Below are 17,119 nucleotides of genomic sequence, written 5' to 3'. Positions count from 1 at the left end.
CTACCCCGACGCCATCCCTGGAGGCCGCCTCCTCCATCGCCGTCGATGTGATGCCAGCCACGGAGGTCGCATCACTGCCAACTCCGCCACCCCGACACCAGCCATGGTGGCCGCGTCGCTGCCAACTCCACCGCCCCGCCGTCGGCCATGGAGGCCTCCTTACCTCCTCCGCCGCGACGCCATCCACGGAGGCTGCACCGCCAGCCATGGAGGCCCCCCTGCCTCCTTCACCGCCTCCGCCACGATGCCATCCACGGAGGCCGCGCCGCCGCCTCCTCTTCCTCTGCGCGCGCCGCGGGCCGTGGAGGCCGCGCCGCCGCCTCCTCTTCCTCCGCGGGCTGTGGAGGCCGCGCCGCCACCTGCTCTTCTTCCGCGCCGCCGCCTCGTCTTCCTCCGCGCGTGCCACCGCCTCGTCTATCTCCGCGGGCCATGGAGGCCGTGCTGCCTCCTGCTCTTCCTCCGCGCCACCGCAGGCGTGCGTCACTGCGGGCCATGGAGGCCACGCTGCTGCCTCCTCTTCCTCCGCGTATGCCGCCGCCTCGTCTTCCTCTGCGCCGCCGTGGGCAATGGAGGCCGCGCCGCCGCCTCGTCTTTCTCCGCGTGTGCCGCCGCCTCGTCTATCTTCGCGCGCGCCGTGGGCCATGGAGGTCGCGCCACCTCCTGCTCTTCCTCCGCGCCGCCGCAGGCCATGGAGGCCACGCCGCCACGGGCCATGGAGGCCACGCCGCTACCTCCTCATCCTCCGCGCGTGCCGCTGCCTCGTCTTCCTCCGCTCGCGCCGCGGGCCATGGAGGCCGCTCCACACCTGCTCTTCCTCTGCGTCGCCGCAGGCCATGGAGGCCGCGCCGCCGCCTCCTCTTCCTCCGCGCGCGCCGTGAGCCATGGAGGCCACGCCGCCGCCTTCTCTTCCTCCGTGCCACCGCGGGTCATGAAGGCCGCGCCGCCACCTCATCTTCCTCCGCATCGCCGCGGGGTATGGAGGCCACGCCGCCTCCTCCTCGTCCTTCGTGCCGCCGTGGGCCATGGAGATCGTGTAGTGCCGCGCCGTCGTCTCCTCTTCCTCCGTGCTACCGCCGACGATGAGAGAGACATAGGAAAGAAAGAGTAGAGTGAACGGCCGAGAGAGAGAGGGGAGAAGGCTGACGTGGCCAAAACCAGGGTCCACGTGGCCAGAAACCGGGTCCACGTGGCCAGAAATCGGTATCAAATGGGCGTAGGGTTGAATTTTAAACGGTTTCAATAGTTCACGTATGTGTTTTGTCTGATTTTGGTGTTTTAGGTTGCAAATTAGACACCCATGACAAGTATAGGGTCCAAATATGGACTTTACCCTATTTAATATGATGGATACTGTGCAAAGTTACAGGGCCTGAGAACAAAGGGAACGCCAGAGATAACACTTGGACGTCATGACAGATCTGGTGCTTGTGGCGTCAGCGTAGGGTCTTCTGGTACGATGCAAACAGTTGAGCCACATTGAGCAGCTTGTGGTCCATGTGGAAACTCCATATGATGATAACGATGAGTGCCCAGATGAAAGGAGGAATAGATCGCTGAAACTTCAAGCACTAAAGGTTGTAGTTTTGCCTTTATCATGATGGCCTCGTCAACTTTGGATCACAAGTTCGAAAAACGAAGGGCTACTTCAACCTTTGGGTCTGGCATACCAAACCTTTGTACAGTTACCTACATATATTATGGAGACGAATGTAGTTAGTAATAAGTAGTAGTACGAAAGTGACCTTAAAAGGAGGAAAACATGATTTCTTCGTACATATTAACAGAAGCCCGGGAACAAGTTCAAAGAAAGCACATCGTAAGCAGTTAAGCATTACATCCTTTAAGCACGTGATGGTGGAAGAACCAATTCGATTCAGACGTACCCTGATACACAACATCCCAATTGAACAAGATGTACCCTGATACAACAACATCCCAATTGAACAAAGGGTCAAGCGGGAAAAAAAGGGGCATCTAGTTGATAAGTTCACTAGGGATGCTGCTGCATAGGCACAAATGCAGGCACTGCATTAAGCATATATGCAGATCAGTTCAACAAAATGATCTAGATAGCATTAACAGAATGTAAGATAAAAATGATTATTTTCAAACAAAATGTGTGAAGCCACATATCATTTAAAAGGCACTTTAAATACTTCAATATTCATGAAGTAAGTCATCAGAACATGTTTCGTTTATTTCATCTATCATGATTATTTTCAAGATTGCCTGTCCTTGTCAAACAAAGACTAAGAGGAAAATAAATGATAAGAAATCTAAACTGTAAAAAATAAATGTTCATGATAACTTACAAGTCATAAGCTAACACTAAGCTCAGACAAATAAGTTACTCACAATTATTTTTGGTTGCGTGCTGGAAAATGTGCAATTTTCTACACAATTTCGAAAGGGCAACCGATGAAGAGCAGCCCTGAACCCAACAAGTGTATGGGGCCAATAACGCTCAAATTTATGGCAAAGAACCAGAACAGGCAAAAGATGGGCATGACAGAATGGCAAAGAACTTTTATCAAAAGGTATGCTACTGTTGCTTAGGCTTCTACATAAGCAAGCACAAACAGAGAAAATAAGACATAATATTGTGAGAGCAATTGTGATTGCATGGGAAATAATAGATTGAATAGGGTATGCAATACATGTACATATATATAGGCAGCCCTAAGATAGGTTTATAGAATCACAACCAAGCAAGGGCCTATCCTAATCATCTAAGCACGGCAAGAAGCCGGCCATGGGCCTGGACGCCAGGCCCAGCACGCACATACAGCACATGAACACATATATTCTAACACGCCCCCGCAGTTTGATCGTCGGCGGCCTGAACGTTCAGACTGGACCTGAACTCCGTGAAAACAGAAGAAGGCAGGCCTTTGGTGAAGATGTCGGCGTACTGAGAACTTGTAGGAACATGTAGAACGCGGACGTCTCCTGTAGCAACACGCTCCCGGACAAAGTGTAGATCAATCTCCACATGTTTGGTGCGCTGTTGGAAGACATATAAACTGTGCTGATGTTGTCACAATAGATCAGAGCCGTGCGACGCTAAGGAACATGCAGCTCAACAAGGAGTTGGCGCAACCAGGAAGCCTCAGCGACGGCATTGGCCACAGCTCGGTACTCAGCCTCGGCGCTCAAGCGAGAAACAGCGTTCTGACGCTTGGAGGACCACGAGATGAGATTGTCGCCTAGAAATACTGCATAGCCAGAGGTTGACTTGCGAGTGTCTGGACAACCAGCCCAATCAGCATCTGAATAAACCAGGAGATCGGACTGAGCAGATGGCCGTAGAAGAAGACCCAGGTGTAAGGTGCCTCTGATGTAGCGGAGAATCCTCTTAAGAGCAGCAAGATGCGGTTCACGCGGGTCATGCATGTGAAGACAGACCTGCTGAACAGCATAGGCAATATCTAGCCTGGTGAAAGTGAGATACTGCAAGGCTCTGGCAAGGCTGCGAAAATCCGTCGGATCGGCCACAGGAGCACCATCAACTGAGGATAGCTTGGGATTGGTGTCAACCGGAGTAGAACAAGGCTTGCAATCAGACATACCAGCTCGATCAAGAATCTCCAACATGTACTGCTTCTGCGATAAGAGAAATCCACCACCAGAACGCTGCACATGCATGCCCAGAAAATGATGAAGCTCACCAATATCCTTCATGGAGAATTCCCGCTGAAGAGCATCAATGGTACGACGAAGCAGACCATCTGAAGGCGCCGTGAGAACAATATCATCCACATATAGCAACAGGTACACTGTGTCACTGCTACGATGATAGACAAACAATGACGTGTCGGTCTTGGCCTCCACAAAACTAAGCTGCAACAAGTATGTGGCGAAGCGACTGTACCAAGCATAAGGGGCCTGCTTGAGTCCATAAAGAGAGCGATTAAGCCGGCACACATAATCAGGATGGGCAGAGTCCTCAAAACCTGAAGGCTGGGCGCAGTAGACGGTCTCAGACAGTGTACCATGGAGAAAGGCGTTCTTGACATCAAGCTGATGAACAGGCCAGCGACGGGAGAACGCCAAAGAAAGCACGGTGCGAACTGTGGCTGGCTTGACAACGGGACTGAAAGTCTCAGAGAAGTCGATGCCGGGGCGCTGTGTGAATCTGCGCAACACCCAACGCGCCTTATAGCGCTCAAGAGATCCATCGGCCTTGAACTTGTGCTTGAAAATCCACTTGCCAGTCACAATATTGGCCCGAGGGGGTCGAGGAACGAGATCCCACGTACTGTTGGCCAAGAGAGCGTCAAACTCCTCCTGCATGGCACCTCGCCAATTGGGATCAGCAAGGCCGCCGCAGTAAGTCCGAGGGACAGGAGACAGGGGCGCCGTATGGTATAGCAACGGTAGTCGAAATCCGCTCTTCCCGCGCGTGACCATACCGTGTTGGTTGGACACGGGAGGTACAGGAAGGGCGCCAGGCGGAAGCAGACGGGGCGCAGCTTGGGCAGCAGCTTGCCGAGGAGAGGTCCTGGTCGGGCCGTTGACCGCTCGGCGGGTGTAGACGAGGACGTAGTCGCGAAGAGGTCGATGACGAGCCGGAAGCACCTGCTGCCCGCCAACGCCGAGGGGGGCAGCAGGAGTGCTGGGAGAGCCGGCAGCACCTCCAGGGGGCGAACATCGCTACCAGCCGGACCAGCAGCACCTCCAGGTGAACCGCCAGCGCTGACAGCCGGACCAGCAGCGCCTCCAGGAGAGGCGTGAGCGCCACCAGCGCTGCCAGTAGGGCTGGGCGAGCCAGCAGGGGGTAAGGATGGATCCGGATGGCTGAACATCCGAATTATCCATATTCGTATCCGCTTAAAATGTAAATATGGATATCCGTATTCGTATTCGATTTTAATATGGATGTCATATAGATGCATCCGAATCCGACTTTGAGAACTTTTCTCTATCCGATTCCATATTCGTATTCGAGGAATATCCGATCACATCCGTATTCGTCCGTATCCGCAAAGAAAAAGTGACTAGTGAGACAATCTTATACTTATCTTTATACCTAATTACTTAATGATGTACACTATTTAAATTATTTAGAAAGCTAAATAACTAATAATATATTTATTAAAATTAGTAATGATATAAAAATTAACTTTAACTATTTAATATATTTATTTCATGATTAAAATTATTTTATACGAGTCAAATTAATTATTTATTTAATGATAAAATCTTTTTTATATATCTTAATTATTAAGTATTTAAATATTTATTTATTTTACCTTTAAAATTAGTATTATATATTTAATATAAAAGCTATACATAGATAATTATATTTTTTTATTAGCTATCTTCTAATCCTTTACTCCCTACTTGTATAATGATTTTGATCTACTATAAAATTATTGACAAAATAAATTGATACTCGTGATAGTCTATGTTTCAAATATCCGGATTCGAACTATCCATTTTGTATTCGTATCCGAGATCCGCATTCGCATTCGTATCTGGATTAAAATGTGGTAAAAGGTGACATTCGGATCCGATTTCATCCGTATCCGATCCGAATCCATCCTTAGCAGGGGGCCCGGTCAAGTGCTGCACAGAGCGCTCAGACCGAACAGGAGCCGGCGGTGGCTGCTGGACAACGTCAGGTGCCGAGGAGGAAGCGCCGGAGACAGCCGCACGTGGCTGTGCGGAATCACCAGGGGGAGGTCCTGCAGGTAGAATAGAGTGTACTGGACCGATGGGGACCGGTACAGGGTTAGTTTCATCAACAAGAAACTCAAAGTCAGTGGAACCGGGTGGCGAAGACTACCGGGAAAACAGAAACGAGGTTTCATCGAAAACACGTGCCGTGAAATGATGACCCGGTTGGACTGAAGTTTATGATGTGCTGAATAGTCAAGGAAGACACACAAAGTGGATCGTGGAGCGAGTTTGTGTGCGGCGGTGGATGAGAGGTTGGGGCAACATGCACAACCAAAAACGCGAAGGTGATCATAGGATGGTGGAACGCCAAACAAAGCTAGGTGAGGCGTAGAGGAAGCAAGGGTTTTGGTTGGCAAGATATTCAACAAATGGGTAGCAGTGTGCATACCTTCTACCCAATAAGAGGGGGGCATACTTGCCTGAAACAGGAGGGAGCGCACAACATTGTTGATGGTACGAATGATGCGCTCAGCTCGACCGTTTTGAGGCGAAGTATAGGGGCAGGACATGCGCAGGTGTGTACCATGGGTGAGGAAGAACGTGCGGGTGCTGGAGTTATCGAACTCCCGACCATTGTCGCACTGGACGGCCTTCACTGTGGTGCCAAACTGGGTGCGAACATACGAGAAAAAGTTAGCCAAAGTAGCAAAGGTGTCAAATTTGAAGCGCAAAGCAAACATCCATAAATAATGAGAACAGTCGTCAAGAATTAGCAAGTAGTACTTGAAACCCGAAACACTGACAATAGGAGATGTCCACAAATCACAGTGTATAAGATCAAAACTACTGGAAGCACGAGATACTAACGACTGAAAAGAGAGACGAGTATGGCGCCCTAACTGACAGGCATGACAAATGGAGCTAAGTTCTATATTACAAAAAGGAACAGCTGATGCTACTTTGGACAAAACTTCGTGACCCGGATGACCAAGACGCTGATGCCATAACGAGGAGGTGGCAGTGGCAGCAAGGGCGTGAGCGGGAGGCAGGTGCAGAGGATATAGCGGCCCAGAGCTATTGCACCTGACGATCACTCTCCGAGACTCCAGATCCTTCACAGAACAGCCAGCAGGGTCAAATTCAACAGAACAGTTGTTGTCAGTAGTAAACTGGCGAACAGAAATAAGATTCTTAATAAGTTTCGGAGAAACGAGAACATTATTAAGAGCTAAAGAATTAGAAAGATGTGCTGCGCCAGTAGCAGTGACAGGGAGTAAAGATCCATCACCGACAACAATAGACGAAGGAAAAGGGTACCGCGGGCTGGAAAAATAAGAAAGTGAACTGGAATCAGAAGTCATGTGAGAGGTAGCACCTGAGTCGAAATACCAGTCATTGGATTGCGGTTGGTTGAGCGACATGGTGCTGAAGGTGGAGGCAAGAGACTGCTGATCCCAGGAGGTAGGCAGGCCTGTCATGGGGTTGTAAAACCCCAGTGGAATCAGAGGCGCCTGTTGCCCAAGGTAGGGCGCCTGCTGACCCATGAGAGGAGCCTGGAGAGCCTGCTGTTGCGCCTGGGCCTGCTGGTGGGCGAGAAGCGCCTGCTGTTGCTGCTGGAGAGCTGGCTGCTACGCCATAAGGGCCTGCCGAAGAGCAGCAGGTCGTGGCTGAGCGACAGGCGGGCGCGGGCTGGGGTACATGTTGATGGTCCCGGTCCATGGGTTGAAGGAGGGCCAGGGGCCTCCTGCGCCCTGGTCAGTGCCGCTGTTGCTCCCGTCGCCTGTGGGAGCCTTGCTGGAACTGGCCTGATCGCCGCTGCGGCCTTTCCCTTGGCCGGCACGCTTGCTGCGGCGTTGTCTGGAGGCGCCGGTGGAGGATCCAGCACCCCCTCCCTTGCCACTGCCACGGCCGCCCCCGCCATTGTTGGAGCGGGCAGGGGGCTGCTGGGCTGGAGCAGGGGAGCGCGAGGACTGCTGCAGCTGGGGCGCGGTGGAGCTGGTGCCGGTTAGGAGCGTCGTAGACAGCGTCGTGACCTAATGTGACGCCGTAAGCTCCTCAAGAAGGAGGTCATCCCGAACCTCGAGGAAGGTGGGGAACGGGCGTGCCCGCCGAAGCTGACGACCAAGGGCGGCGTACTGGTCGTTTAGACCGCGGAGAACGTTGAGGACGAGCGTGCGGTCGGAGATGTCCTCACCAAGGTCGCCGAGTTGGTCAGCCATCTGCTTGAACCGCTTGCAGTAGTCCGTGATGGAGAGGTCCCCTTGGACGAAGTTGCGGAACTCAGCGTCGAGGAAGAGCGCGCGAGTCTCCCGGTTGCCGAGAAACTGTGACTCGATGGCGAGCCAGGTGGCGCGAGCGGTGGCGCCCTGCTCGCGGCGCTCGAGGACAACGTCGACAAGATCATTGGCGATGGTGCCGTAGAGCCAAGATCGAACGACACAGTCCATGCGGCACCAATCTGGGGAACCAGGAGAGGAGAGATCGTGCAGGACATGATCCTGCAGCGAGTACTTGCCGAGGACGAGGAGGAACTGCTCCTGCCAACGCGTGTAGTTGCCGGAAGCCATGTCGAGGACGATGGGGACGAGGCTCCGGATGTTCTGCACGGCGACGGCCTGCGCATGCAGGTTGAGGACGGCAGCGGCCTCGTGAATCAGCAAGGCGGCGTTGACGTCAGCAGGGTGCTCGGAGAGGGCAGAGTTGTCGTCGTCGTCCCGTTCTTCATCGGAGGCAGGGGGCGCCCTTGCGCTCCATAGTGGCGCGCGCCAGAGCGGCACGGGCACGCTCTGCAGCGTCGTCCCGTTTGCGACTAGCGACGGCGGCCTCCTCCTCTGCTTTGGCTGCGCGCGCAAGGGCGGCTTCGCGCGCGAGGCGGCGGCAGATCCGGGCATCGCGCTGGGAAGGAGAGGAACGGCGGCAGGAGATGCGCAGCGAGGAATCCGCGCGCAGAGGTTGCGCAGCGATGAATCCGCGCGCAGGGGGCGAGCGACGTGCGTCAGGGGAGGCGCAGCGATGGAGCGCGCGCAGGAAGGAAGACGCAGACGGCGCGCCCAGGGTGCGGAAGGACTAGGGTGAAACCTAGACTCGTGATACCATGAAAGCAGTTGTGATTGCGTGGGAAATAATAGATTGAATAGGGTATGCAATACATGTACATATATATAGGCAGCCCTGAGATAGGTTTATAGAATCACAACCAAGCAGGGGCCTATCCTAATCATCTAAGCACGGCAAGAAGCCGGCCATGGGCCTGGACGCCAGGCCCAGCACGCACATACAGCACATGAACACATATATTCTAACATATTGCATCAACAGCAATTTCTTTACAAACTGAATGGGAAAGAACTTTTAAGGAAGCATTAACAAATTTCTTTGAATGCATCTGGGTTGGGTGTTTTTTTTTGGGGGGGGGGGGGGGGTGATTTCAGATCTAGAACTTGGTTAGCATTATCATAGTGAAGAAGCAATATCAAGGGAGTTACTTAGAATAGTTGCAGAGTAAAGCAGATAGATGCCCATCCCACAGCTCAGGACTACACTAATATTGACAGCTCAGAATGAGCATAGTGATTGCAAGTATCCGGTGATGCAATCACAAGGCACAGTAAACCGTGTGAGTGATTGAATGAGGCTTAGGGTGACTAGTCTAATTTTATGAACAGTGTGCAGTGCCATAAGAGCAAATCACAAAGATTTAAAGGACACGCAAGAGGACAGAATAACTTCCAGCAGAAGGCCTCAGTACGTGGTCTAAAACATTTGACTCGCCAAGACTATTTGCTTGTATCTGAGGCATATTAACTGCCGTGTGAGCTAGTTAGCGAATGAGAAATTGGCACTCATATTTCAGTCATTCTGTGAAAAATAGGAATGTTGTATTGATGCATTCCAATATTAATGAAAGGCAATCCAGTTCCCAGAAAATTCGTACTAAACCATGCATTAACAAGGCAAACCATTTCAGATCGGATGATAGTTGGTCAGATATGCATTAAGTGCAGAATTTTAGAAATACTTCAAGTGCAAGCAGCGCACATCAACATCACAAGGACAACAATGATTCAACTTAAATTTATGATCGAATTTCAATAGAATTTCTTGCCGAACTCTACTAAATGAGACTAGATGGTCTATAAGACTATAGATATTACTGCTTGGTTTCCGCTAATAAAATGCATTGTACGGATGCCATCTGTTGACAGTTATATACAATATAGACCATCCAATACCTCCAGCAGAAACAGAGCTCCTGATATCTCACCTGATTACCGAAGCGGGTGCTGCAGGTTGCTGTAGGCCGGGCTGCGGTGGGCGGTGGCATCGTGGCGGCATCCCAGACCACGGCCAAGCTGCCAAGGTGATGGCGGCGCTATACTAGCTTCGGAGAGTGCATCAGCATCGGCGTCATACTTGTACGGTGAAGCCATCGAGCCATCCGGGTCGACATCACCGCCGAGTCGCCGACAAGCTCGCGCCGGCGGAGAGGGAACGGCGGGGGGTGAGTTCCACAGTCGTGTCGGAGTAGGGTTTCCGAGAGGATCGAGTTCGGAGAGGAGAGGAGAGCCCAGTGGAGCTTATTCTTAGCGTGGTGGGCCGGCACACCTGGGAGATGGGCCGAATATTGTGGCCTTATGCCGATCATCGTCTTTGGATGGATTTATCAAGTTGACTGGTTGCAGTCTATAGGCGTGGTGTCTGTTCAGTTTTTCACCAACATTCTCATTCCTGTTTTTAACGTTTCATTTCTTTGACGTGTAGAGTAATGTTTCAAAAACCAGATCTGTAGAGTAATGTTTCAAAAACCAGATCTCGATTCGGAAGTACCAAGTATCGCCCTGTCGCGATTCGTTGTGTTCGCTTGACTTGTCAGCCAATCAGCCAATAGTATTGTTCTCTCATACTGAATCAATACCAGCCACGAGCTACCAGCTAGTCAGTAGTATTTGTCGTGGCTCTGAAAGAGGGCCACAGTCGGGTGGCGGAATGCACCCGCCTAATCCCAGAGGGTGGTTTCTCGGGGAGGTGCAAGCGATACCTCAGATCTGCTCATGAAGCAAGAACACAAGAACACAAGAGGAATTAGAGTGGTTCGGGCCGCCGGAACGTAATACCCTACGTCCACTGTGAGATGTATTGCTCTTTGTGTCTGTGGATGAGTCTATCCTCTCCTCTCAGTCCTCTATTTAGACCTGAGTCCTTCTCTAATGGACGTCTCCCTTTTATAGCGCAAGGAAAACGCGTACACAGGCGTTGGACCCCGACAGGTGGGCCCAATAAGGATGTATAGTATACTACGAAAAAGACATAAATGGTGCTACAGTGGTTGAGAATCTCTTCCGGATACGCATCATCGCACTGTAGACTCTTTGTCCGAAGGGGGGTCTTCACTTGTCCCATCAACGAGGCGCCCGTTGAGGCAGTGTAGGTTGCGACTTAGACTGTTGGGTCTACCGCGTAGGCGCTATGATACTCCGTCGCCGAGCTGTCGTGTCTAACTGGTGTAGCAGACTGAAGCGCGTGGCATGGGTGGCACTAGCGGCTGTACTGTGCACCTTGGTAGCGTGCGACTAACAGTACAGCCTGGCAAAAGTTTCTTCGGGCTCTGCTGTGGCAGAGCGCACCTTACGTCTCCCGCATTGAATGCGGTAGGTGGGTAAGTCTTCCCGAGAAAGCTTGGTAGCCGCGCGCGTACCTGCGTCTGCGGACACGTAGCGACCCAGCAAAAATCAATATTGTAGAGTGTCCAGAGCAAAATTACGCTTTCAGTGATTGCCTGATTGGTGGAGCATCCCCCGTTGTTACTGCGCACAATTTTATTGGCTGTTTGTTTTCTATACCACTGGCAGCTGGGCCCTCGGACGCAAGGTCACTGACATGTGGGCGCGCCCCGCGCCGCAGCGACTTCCGAAATCCCTGCTGCCAAATATAAATGCCAACGATTGGGAGTATTTTTGTGACGGGTCTCTGACTCTGTGGCACGCAAGTCCGGCGACGAGGGGGTGGTCTCGCGGCGCGCCACGTGGATGGCCGTGGTACTGCTCACGCCGACGACCGGCCAACCCAAGCTGTGTTTAGTTTGCAAATTTTTTTGAATTTTGATACTACTAGCATAGACGCAACACGTGTCGCACGTGATTTGAAAAAACTAATTAGTTTTTAATTCAAAAAGAACACTGAATTATATATTAATTACATTAATATTTAAATTAAATCTTAAATATTAGCTTTTAATCGCGTGCGACGGAGGCGTCACCGGCAGGTGCTACCTCTGTGAGCCGCAGCTGTTTCCACGGGGATGAGGTAGGGGTGGTAACAGATCATTGCTCTAGTGGTCTTCTCAATTTAGCTTCAGCCATATATATTTTTAGCTCGAAATTATATAAAATTAAAGCCCAACGAGTATCTAAGTTAAATTTTAAAACTTTAAGATCCTTTAGCACCCCTAGGTGGGGGCGGTGGTGACGTGGACGCGCTCAGGGCGTACAAAGCAGGGTGACAAGGACGATTGGAGCTCGCCCTTTACTGCACGTTCCACCATGTAATTCTTCTTGATTGACGATAGATCATCGTATATTAAAGAGAGATGCCAATTGCCCTGTCCGCTCTCTCCCTCTCTTCGTCATGTATTCACGCACCAGAAATTGACCGGCCTCACATCACATGCCATGGTGATCAAATTGGTGTTGGATTCCGTTTCCGCTTCAAAGGACAAGCAGCTTGCTGGCTGGCAATGGTCTCGTCGTGTGCGACTACATGACTACAATGCTGTGAAAAGTATAAGGTAGAAATTTCTCTAAGAAAAGGGAGGTGATGACATGGAAATTAAGCACATATTTGGTATCCAGGTAAGGTACGGTGGATGAGATTGTTTAGATTTAATTTTATGGTAGGGGACGGTCTCATCTGGTATTTGGTTGGGGTGGGTCAATCTGTTCTCGATGGGTGCGCACGGGTGGGCAAGGAAACATGCCGTGAGAAAAAAATTACTTTTTGACAGAAACATCTCCTAACATGCGATTTTTATGGGTCTCCGCCTCTTCCCACCTCCCTCGGCCCTAATAGGTGGGTCCGGCGTGAGGGGTAAGGCAGACCCAATTTGGGTGAGAAAGGTTTTCAATTATTTTCGATCTTTATAGTATAGATAGATAACATTTTCGTTGTTATTTGACAACTAATATTCAATTATGAATTAATTAAGTTTAAAATTTTGTCTCATCATTTACAGTTAATGTTCGATGCATGTGTCGAAGATTCGATTTGATAAATACTGTAGAAATTTTTTTGATAACTAAACATGACCTGAGCGCCGGACAACCAAGTGTTAAATCAAGACCAGGTCCTAGTGTCAAGCATCAAAACAGGGGAGATTGAGGTGATACGTAAGTACAACGATCCGGCGATGAAACTAAGGCAATGGTTCATTGTTCACGTCCGGCCTCTCTATTCCACACATGCTCAAGAAGAGATGGCGCCGTTTCGTTGCATTTGGCGCGACGCCGGGCAGCTCCATGGCTGCCGCCACTGGCCTGCTGCAGCTGCCACTGCGACGCAGAACAAGTCCGCCTCCGCTCCGCTGGCAGACAAGCCTGCCTGAGCAAGTGACCAAGCAGTGGCTGGCCTCTTAGTGCCAATCCTCTTTGCTGTCCATCTATATAAACACATGCGGATGCACCTTTTCTTGGCAGGCCAGAACCGAGAAGCAGCACGAGCAAAGAGCTAGCGTAGCTGCACTCTGAAACTGAAGCCTGAAGAGGTCGAGGCATTCGCAGCGCTGAAACTAGAAGACTGCGCTAGCTGCTAGCTAGCTCCGAGTCTCTGACGACAATCCCAATGGCCTCCAAGCAGATGCTCGTGCTCGTCGCGGCCGCCCTCGCCGTCGCCTTCCTCCCGGCGCCGCTCGCCGCCGCCACGGAACACTGGGTGGGCGACGACAAGGGCTGGACCCTCGGCTTCAACTACTCCGCCTGGGCCCAGACCAAGCAGTTCAAGGTCGGCGACACGCTAGGTACGCATGCGACGACGCTAGCTTCCTGCTCTTCACGGCGCACGCCGGCGAAGATCTCCTCCAGAACGAGGTGACAAGGCCTGTGTATTGATTGCTCTATCTGCGCGTTTGCAGTGTTCAAGTACAGCGAACCCAGCCACACGGTGGTGGAGGTCAGCGGCGCCGACTTCAAGACGTGCAGCAAGCCAGAGAACGCCATGGTGCTCACCACCGGACAGGACCAGGTCACGCTCAGCGAGGCCGGCCGGCGGTGGTTCGTCTGCAGCGTCGGCGCGCACTGCCAGAACGGCATGAAGGTCAGGATAGACGTCCTTGCCGCCGAGGAGGCCGCCGCGGGTCCGTCCGCGGTGCCGCCGCCGCCGACCAGCCCCGCGGCCAGGGTCCACGCGCGCCTCGCGCAGGCCGTGCTCGCGGTGACCGCCGTGATCGCCGCCGTGGTCGTGTTCTAGGCTTCTAGCCTTCTGCGCCTACGTAAACGTATACTAGATTTAATGATTTCATTCTGTGTGGTGCCGTGGTGGTTTAATTATTTCTGTAAGAGGGTCCTGATGCGATTTCATTCGGTGTGTCAAAGAGAGAAAATTTCATTGTGTATTCGTATCCAATATTTTGAAATCTACGTGTTCAATATATTTTTGAATGTCGATGATTAAATTAATCTAATCTAAGGTTCTGTTTGTTTTCGCTCTAAACGTGTCCGAGAGAAGCGAAGATTTTCTCGCTTCTTATTTCTCATAGTTCAAATCTCTAAAGTGGATTACCACAGAAGCGAAAATAAGCGACATGTTTGGTGGGATTATCGCTTATTTCTAATGATAAGCTGGTTATAATCGGAAACCTAATTTGGTCACTGCTAAAGCTACAGTTGTTGCTAATAAAGAACTGGTGATCATCTGATGCTTGGGGGTGCTAAATTATGGAGATTTTAAGATGCTATAGATTATTGTATCTTCAGGTTATTGTCCATCGTGTGCTATGTTCCATTGCGCTCTTCCAATTGTTTGAAGTTGAAAGGATCGTGGCCCAAGAAGGGGGGGGTTGAATTGGGACTTTTTCGAATTTCTAATCAGTCCTTAACCTAAATTAGTATTGCCCAATCTATAAATTCGAAACCTAATTACTAGAGCACGCTAGCAAAGGGTCCTTAGGTAGGTAAACACACTATCATGATCATATTGCCTAGATGGATGCACACTAGCAAGATCAAATCCTAAGATAAAGCTCACTCTACCAAGCAAGTTGTCCTAGTCAAACTACAAGCAAGAAAAGTAACAAAAGGATTTAAATGCTTGAAGTAAAAGTAAAGGACACGAGACAACCGGATTTTTTCCCGTGGTATCGAGGAGTTGACGCTCCCCCCTAATCCACGTTGGAGCACCCACACAAGGGTGTAGCTCCCTTGCTCCACCAAGAAGCAAGTGATCACTAAGAATGCTCTTTCTCCATCTCCGGAACGGCGAGCTTCACACCGTATACAATCTTCTTGTCTTGGGGCTCCCACAAACACCAAGAGCTCACCAAGAACCTCCCGATCACCAAGACCGGCTAGGTGCCGTCAAACACCAAGAGTAACAAGCTCCTAAGCCTTCACTTGACCTACACTCAGTTGGCCCTAGCTCAAGCACACTTGCTACACTTGCAAAGGATGGATTCTTCAAGGTTGAAGCACAAACTAAATGCTAGATCTTCTCTTGTTTGCTCAAAGCACTTTCTTTTCTTCTCAAGGGTGGCCTCAAGTATTCAGGGTGTCAAAGGCGACTGAAATGAGCCATGGGGTGCCCTTTTATAGAGTGGAAGTGGTTACATAGCCGTTGGAAGTCCACTGCAGAAAAACCGTGAGCACCGGAAGAACCGATGGGTGTCAGTTTTGGGGCGTCGGTTCAACCGGTCTCTCTGTGTCCAAATTGTAGCCGTTGGGGTCCTGACACAGTGTCCAGGCTTGCTTCAATGCACCGGTGTATGCTCCGTAGGTGCGTCGGTTCAACCGGTGCTGAAGAGTTTTACTGATCAATCCAAACAAGCTCTCTGGAACATAGGACGCTCAATGCACCGGTGCTTTGATTCCGAAGCGTCGGTTCAACCGGTGCTGAAGAGAAATTGAAATCCACCAAAACATGCTCTCTGGAACAAAGAACTTTCATTGCACCGGTGCTTACTTTTCTGACCATCGGTTCAACCGGTGCTATACTTGATTTCAGCCTTTATCCATAGAAGATAGACCGACAGGGCATCGGTCCTTCCGGCAATCATCGGATGCTCCGACGCTAGGGCACCGGTTCAACCGGTGCTGCTGTTTTTCCTGGTTTTTAGCTGAATTGGCTTGGATTTCAATGTTACTTCGATTGTTTCTTCTTCCAAGTGTTGTGTTAACTTCTATTGACTATCTTGAGCTGTTTTTGAGCGAGTGTGCAAGATTTCTAAGGCCAACTCAAGTTTGATCAAGCTACTAACTCATGAACCCCTCTTAATAGTACGGTCAAGAACTAAAAACTATAAACCCTATCTAAATCAAGTGTCCTTCATCTCCTTGTGACACTTGAGACTAGAAAGGTCCTTAATCTTTGAAATTGAGTCCTTGGCTCGCATGATTGTTCCGAATTGAGGGGTCTCTTTTCACATTTCATATGGGACTAACTCAATCACTAATTTTTCCTTCAAAACATACGTTAGTCGCATACGGTTGTCATTAATCACCGAAACTTACCATTACATCTATCGGCCTAGATGCACTTCAATCTCCCCCTTTTTGGTGATTGATGACAACACAAAAGTAGAGATACACAAGATAAGAAATTGAAAGCGATAAACAAGCATGCATTACTTTAAAAAAAGCACATGTAGGGACATGTCAACACAGAGCATACACAATATCCAAATAACATGTCCATACACAAAATCCATGAAGATCCAAACACGCCACAAACCACCAAGCTCCCCCTATCTCTACTCCCCCTATCTATCTCCCCCTTTGGCAACAAAGCACCAAAAAGAAAGGCGATCTAATCCTGAGCTGGAGAAGGCGGAGTCTTCTTGCTGGGTCCGGTGGAATACTGAGCGGCGGAGTCGTCGGCGTCGTCGTCTGTCCAGTCGTCGTCGACCGAAGAGGACTTCTGCGCGACCGGAGACGTCGGAGCAGCAGAAGTAGCTGGAGCAGCGGTAGAAGCTGGCGCGGCGACGATCGTGGAGTCCGTCGGAGGAGCAGACGTGACGGGAGTCAGGTCTGGCTGAGTGACGCGCACGACAGACGGACGGAGCACCTCAGGCTGTGTAGGTGACTCGAACGTGAGTGACTGAGCCGAAGGGTGCTGGAGCTGGTGTAAGATCTGCTGCTGTCTATGAAATTCTGCACGCTGCTCGGCAGTCCAAACACTAGGCTGTGGAGCAGGGGCCGGAGCAGCAGTAGGTACAGGACTGGCAAACAACCCGGTCTGAAGAAATGGTGACAACGGGAAAGATGATAAGGGTGTCTGCACAAATCCGCCAACAGGA

The 17,119-nt window shown here is 50.8% G+C and overlaps 1 protein-coding gene and 1 long non-coding RNA gene across 2 annotated transcripts; one reads left to right on the top strand and one right to left on the bottom strand.

Moving 5' to 3' along the window:
• Positions 1–1,307: 1,307 nt before the first annotated feature.
• On the bottom strand, positions 1,308–10,204 carry LOC120691840. Its single transcript, XR_005682388.1, has 2 exons — positions 9,887–10,204; positions 1,308–1,686 (listed from the first exon to the last, which is right to left on the bottom strand). It is a non-coding gene; the product is annotated as an uncharacterized LOC120691840 (long non-coding RNA).
• A 3,167-nt stretch (positions 10,205–13,371) lies between these two features.
• LOC120688328 (basic blue protein-like) lies at positions 13,372–14,244 on the top strand. Its single transcript, XM_039970605.1, has 2 exons — positions 13,372–13,630; positions 13,745–14,244. Exons 1-2 carry the CDS (start codon positions 13,456–13,458, stop codon positions 14,077–14,079), a joined length of 510 nt encoding a protein of 169 aa, XP_039826539.1. The 5' UTR covers positions 13,372–13,455; the 3' UTR covers positions 14,080–14,244.
• Positions 14,245–17,119: the final 2,875 nt, after the last annotated feature.

This window comes from Panicum virgatum, chromosome 9N (genome assembly GCF_016808335.1).
Source record: "Panicum virgatum strain AP13 chromosome 9N, P.virgatum_v5, whole genome shotgun sequence".
Classification (NCBI taxonomy): domain Eukaryota; kingdom Viridiplantae; phylum Streptophyta; class Magnoliopsida; order Poales; family Poaceae; genus Panicum; species Panicum virgatum.
This window is presented reverse-complemented; position numbering and strand designations above follow the sequence as displayed.

Bases quoted from the DNA above. Each gene is read 5' to 3' on its own strand.
- LOC120688328 (XM_039970605.1), top strand. From the start codon at position 13,456: ATGGCCTCCAAGCAGATGCTCGTGCTCGTCGCGGCCGCCCTCGCCGTC. The intron at 13,631-13,744 runs GTACGCATGCGA...GCGCGTTTGCAG, and splicing joins CAAGGTCGGCGACACGCTAG to TGTTCAAGTACAGCGAACCC.